The following is a 5495-nucleotide window of genomic DNA, read 5'->3' as shown; positions in this document are numbered from 1 at the left end:
ATAATATAATAGTCATTTTTTTATTATTATTTAGATAATAAAATCAAAAATAATACATCAAGGTAAGATATAGCTATTTTACAAGGACAAGGGATCAAAACCGTAAGCTTTGGAAACACATGTATGTGGCCGATCAAACTTTTTGAAAGTTGGATTGAACCTCCAAATTCAACTAAACCATAGGACAAATTATGTAATTTACTCGAAAGAGAAATAAATGTATAGAACTAGCGTGTTTACATGTGCGTTGCTATATGCATTTTTGGATGAATTTGTAAAAAATATGTAAAATAGGTTGTAAAAAAAATTCTAAAAGGAGTAAATATAATAAAAATAACTTAAAAAAAACATGCATAAAAACTAGGATAAAAATATTGTAATAAAAGTAATTTTATGTAAATGACGTCGGAAGTATATAATTTATATAAGAATTAGGTTTAATCATACATAATAGTACTTTTTTTGTTCGTTAAAATGAATATGTAAACAAGAATTATCTACTATAATAAATAAAAATCATTTTTGCCACTTGTCATTTTCTCATGTATTATATCATATGTCATTTTAAAATGGTTTTTTTTTTTATTTTATTAAATTTTATCTTATATTTCAATGTAATAAATATAATAATAAATGCATATCAAATTTATTAATGCAACTTATCTTATAATTTCTAAATTTTAAAATTGAATCTAATTATTTTAATTGTTTATTTATTTAAATTATGTGTTTAACTTCAAAAAGAGAAATAAGCACTTCAATTTTAATAGTTAAATATTTGTCTCTTTCTTTATATATTCAAACTTTCTAAATTCTTAAATCTTCATGGCTGTTTTTATTTTATTTTTTAATAACCACATATACTACATAGATCTCACAACTAGTTATATGTATATACAACCTTACATGTACGAAAAGGAATATGTAATAAATTTGGAAACAAATTTTACAAAAAAAATAAATTTCTAAATATGAAATATATATATATATATATATATATATATATATATATATATATATATATATATATTAAAAGTTGCATGCGCATAAAAAATAAAGATATAAAAACATAAAAACTATAAAAACAACCATTTATAATAACAAATGTAAAAAAAAAAAATCTAAAAAACAAATACAATTGTAAACAAAATTAATATTTTAAATTCGAATTCATCATTATGTTAAAATAATTTTGTAAAAAAATTGTAAAACAATTGTGTAATGGTTAAATCATCATGTGAAATCAAGATTGAAAATGTTATGATTTAATAATGCTAGATGTTGAAAAATATAAATGTTATATGATGTTAATGTGTTGACGAAGAAGACTGGGTCAACGAAAAACAATGGGGAGACTGAAAATAACAGTTATATGGTTAAACTTTGGGTACTTACCTTGTTATGCTTATGTTGTCCAAGTATTGTGTTCATAATTTGTAGGAATCAGCATGATTGTAAAAGCTTCTGATCATTTCTTTTTCTTTCTGTATTTGTTTTCCATTCCTTCTCTGTCATCAGGAGCTAATAATAATTTAGCTGTGAATCAAGTTCTGTCTGGATTCCAGACCCTTATCTCTGATGCTGGAAATTTCGAAATGGGTTTCTTTAAACCAGGTCAGTCTCCCAATTTTTACATAGGAATTTGGTACAAGAACGTCAGAACAACTCCTGAAACTGTAGTCTGGGTAGCAAATAGAGAGACACCCATCTCCGATGCATTGTCTTCTAAATTGCAAATTGTAAATGGTAACTTAGTGCTCTTAAATGAGTCAAACACCCAAATTTGGTCTACAAATATAATCCCAACACCTACACCCACACCTTCTGCATTATCAGTAGTTCTTCTTGATGATGGTAATTTAGTTTTGAGAAATGATTCAAGTTCAATCACACCAATTTGGCAAAGTTTTGATCATCCAACCCATACTTTCTTGCCTGGTGGCAAGTTGGGATACAACAAGCGTACAAACACAAAGCAGATTATCACTTCATGGAAAAGTACAGAAGATCCTGCAATGGGTCCCTTTTCTTTAGAGGTTGATCAAGATGAGAAACAGTATGTGATTAAATGGAATAGAAGTGAACAGTATTGGGCAAGTGGATCTTGGAATGGTAGAATCTTTAGCTCTGTACCCGAAATGAGATTGAATTATATCTATAACTTCAGCTACGTTGACAATGAAAACGAGAGTTATTTTACATATTCTTTATATGATCCTTCAATTATTTCAAGATTCATCATGGACGTCTCAGGACAGATTCAACAGCTGTCATACCTTGGAGTTACAGCAGAGTGGAATTTGTTTTGGTCTCAACCTAGAGTAGTGTGTGAGGTCTATGCTGTGTGTGGGGCTTTTGGTAGTTGCAGGCAGAACGAATTTCCATTCTGTAATTGCTTGAGTGGCTTCAAGCCAAGATCAGAGAGAGATTGGAATCAGAGTGATTTCTCTGGTGGGTGTGTGAGAAAAATTGAATTTAATTGTAGTGTTAAGGATGAAAAACCTGGCTTCATTGTAGGTTATCTCCCAGTGATACCGGTTTCCAAATTTCTGGAAACAGGAACTCCAAAGGATGAAGCGGCATGCCAAAGATCTTGCTTGGATGACTGCAGTTGTGACGCATATGGGGTTATCGACAATAAATGTTTACTTTTGAACACTCAGAATTTGAATAATATATCAAGTTTTTTTCTTTCGGTAGATTCTAATAATCCGACATTTCCATTAAAAATCAAAGTTTCTGCGTCCGATCTTGCTAACACTACTACAAAAATCAATACCAAAGTTCTAGTAGCAGGTGATTTTTGTCTTTTTCACCCCTGCAGACTACACAATATAAAACGGTCTTTTATCACTTTTGAAAAAACTTCATTTTTTTTTTTTTTTTTATCCCAGGAATCGTTTCAGGGTTTTGTGGTCTTGTGTTTCTTTGTAGCATTGGTATTATATTCTACAGAAGGGTGAAAAGAAAAGGTAAATGGCTAAATGCAGAATGCTACGCTTCTTTCTCTTTAACTCTGTTTATTTCTTTTAAAATATTATAATCATTTTATCTTGACATTCAAGTATAGTAATAATAGTTAAGGGTTTAAAACAAATGTAGCATGTTTTGTCTTGTTTATTTGATTTTAATTAATGTATCAGGAAGCAGAGATAATGGGGGGAATTTTGAACTTGATTTTCAAAACAATGGAAGAAATGTTAGATATTTGGTAGATCCAGGGATATTGAGTGCAGAAGATAGAAAAGGAATTGATGTGCCTTTCATTCAATTTAAAACCATATTATCTGCCACGAACAATTTTTCACTTGCAAATAAACTTGGTCAAGGGGGATTTGGGCCTGTTTACAAGGTAACAGCTCTTTATATTAGCTTGTTATCAAATTATACTTATATTGGTAAAAGATTGCTCTAATTTTAAAATGCGAATTAAATTATATTAGGGAATGCTTCCTGGAGTTGGTGAAGTGGCAGTGAAAAGGTTGGCTAGCCAATCAGGACAAGGGCTTAAGGAATTTAAAAATGAAGTTGTCTTGATTGGGAAACTTCAACATCGTAATCTTGTTAAGCTCTTGGGATACAGCATGAAAGATCATGAAATGATACTACTTTATGAATACATGCCTAATAAAAGCTTGGATCGTTTCATATTTGGTTGGTTTCATGTGTATCTTCTCAATCTCTTATTATAATATGTGAAGAACTTCAACTCTGAAATCTAAAATCCTGGGATTTGATGGGATTTTTGGCAGATAGGACGCTTTCTGTGTGTCTTGATTGGGATTTACGGTTTGATATCATCATGGGGATTGCTCGAGGACTTTTGTATCTTCACCAAGATTCACGGTTGAGGATTATTCATAGAGATTTGAAAGCAAGCAATGTGTTATTAGATGAAGATATGAATCCCAAGATTTCAGACTTTGGTTTGGCAAAGATAGTTAAAGGCCGAGAAACCGAAGATAATACCACTAGAGTTGTTGGAACCTAGTAAGTACTAATCTAAATCCTATGTTCAAATCTAATAACAAATTTTATGTAATTCTAGGTAGTGTTTGTGGTATGATGGAATCGGAGAAGGAATTAAAATTTTCAATTAGTTGGAATGAAAAGAAAAAAAAAATGCTCGGTTTGTCTGATGGATTGGATTGGAAGAATAAAATATTGGTGTAGAAAACCCCTTTTGAATACATCTTTAATATAAGATTAAACAATTAAATTACAATATTATCTTTATAGATAACAAAATAATATTATTTTTATTATAATCTTATTTGGGTTTTGATTATTTTTATTATGTTTAATATTTTCTTGATGAGTTTTTATTACACAGCGGTTATATGTCTCCAGAATACGCGTTAGATGGATTGTTCTCGGTAAAATCCGATGTTTTTAGCTTTGGAGTGGTTTTACTGGAGATTATTAGTGGGAAAAGAAACACGGGTTATTATCATAATCAACAAGCCTTTAGCCTTATATCCTATGTGAGTTTTCTTAAACTCGTATCTTCTGTTAAAATTTCATATTTTTTTATAAAACTAATTTTGGATGCATTTCAGGCGTGGGGTTTGTGGAAAGCAAAAAGGCCACTTGAATTAGTAGATCTTGCATTAGTAGATTCATGCAACTCGATTGAAGTGTTGAGATGTATGATTGTTGGGCTATTGTGCATACAAGAAGACCCTGGAGATCGGCCAACAATGGTAAATGTGGTTTTAATGTTAGGGATGGATATTGAGAGCCTACCGGATCCTAAAGAACCAGCTTTTGTGTCAAAAAAAAGTATTGATAGGTTGCCATCATCTTCTAGTAAGTCGGAAATTAATCAGTTGACTATTACTCAAGAAGAAGGTCGGTAAGAAAATGGAATGGAATCTTGTCCATTTTTTTTGTTTTATAGAATAAAAAATCAAATAAAAAAATCAAATGTAAATTGTAAAAAATTAGAACTTATAAATGATGTTGGAGTTGAGCACGGTTCGGTCCGGATTAGTTTTAGATTAAGGGCGTGTTCCACAAAACTACTTGGTAGCGGGTAGCATTTTGTTAAACATTACGTGAGATAACTTTTGGATTTGAAGTGTTTTGTTTAAACTGAAAACTTCTAGTGCCAAACAATGTTTATTATTAAAAATGGAGTGTTTTATCAAACGCTAGAAACTAGAAGTTCTCAAATGCTACAAACTAGAAGTTCTCAAATGCTCATTTCCAAACACACCCTAGCTAAAAGCAAAATAGAACCGAAGTTTGGGTTTTTTTTTGTTTTGTTTTTATTTTTATGTTAAGAGTTTTATTAACCATGTTAATAGAATTTAACAAATTTAACACACACATACACACACACAAATATATATATATATATATATATATATATATATATATATATATATATATATATATATATATATATATATATATATATGGAGTTGAGTTATTACGATAACTTAACAATTTGTGAAAACTTGAGAACTAAGTGTCCGCAGTCATATGGACTG

The 5495-nt window shown here is 30.0% G+C and overlaps 1 protein-coding gene across 1 annotated transcript; it reads left to right on the top strand.

Moving 5' to 3' along the window:
* Positions 1-1408: 1408 nt before the first annotated feature.
* On the top strand, positions 1409-4975 carry LOC145035660 (G-type lectin S-receptor-like serine/threonine-protein kinase At4g03230). Its single transcript, XM_078984168.1, has 7 exons — positions 1409-2796; positions 2895-2972; positions 3144-3352; positions 3444-3654; positions 3753-3990; positions 4334-4484; positions 4560-4975. The coding sequence occupies exons 1-7, from the start codon at positions 1449-1451 to the stop codon at positions 4857-4859; spliced, it is 2535 nt and encodes an 844-aa protein (XP_078840294.1). The 5' UTR covers positions 1409-1448; the 3' UTR covers positions 4860-4975.
* Positions 4976-5495: the final 520 nt, after the last annotated feature.

Source organism: Lactuca saligna, chromosome 3 (genome assembly GCF_052625555.1).
Source record: "Lactuca saligna cultivar CGN05327 chromosome 3, ASM5262555v1, whole genome shotgun sequence".
NCBI classification, from domain to species: domain Eukaryota; kingdom Viridiplantae; phylum Streptophyta; class Magnoliopsida; order Asterales; family Asteraceae; genus Lactuca; species Lactuca saligna.
This window is presented reverse-complemented; position numbering and strand designations above follow the sequence as displayed.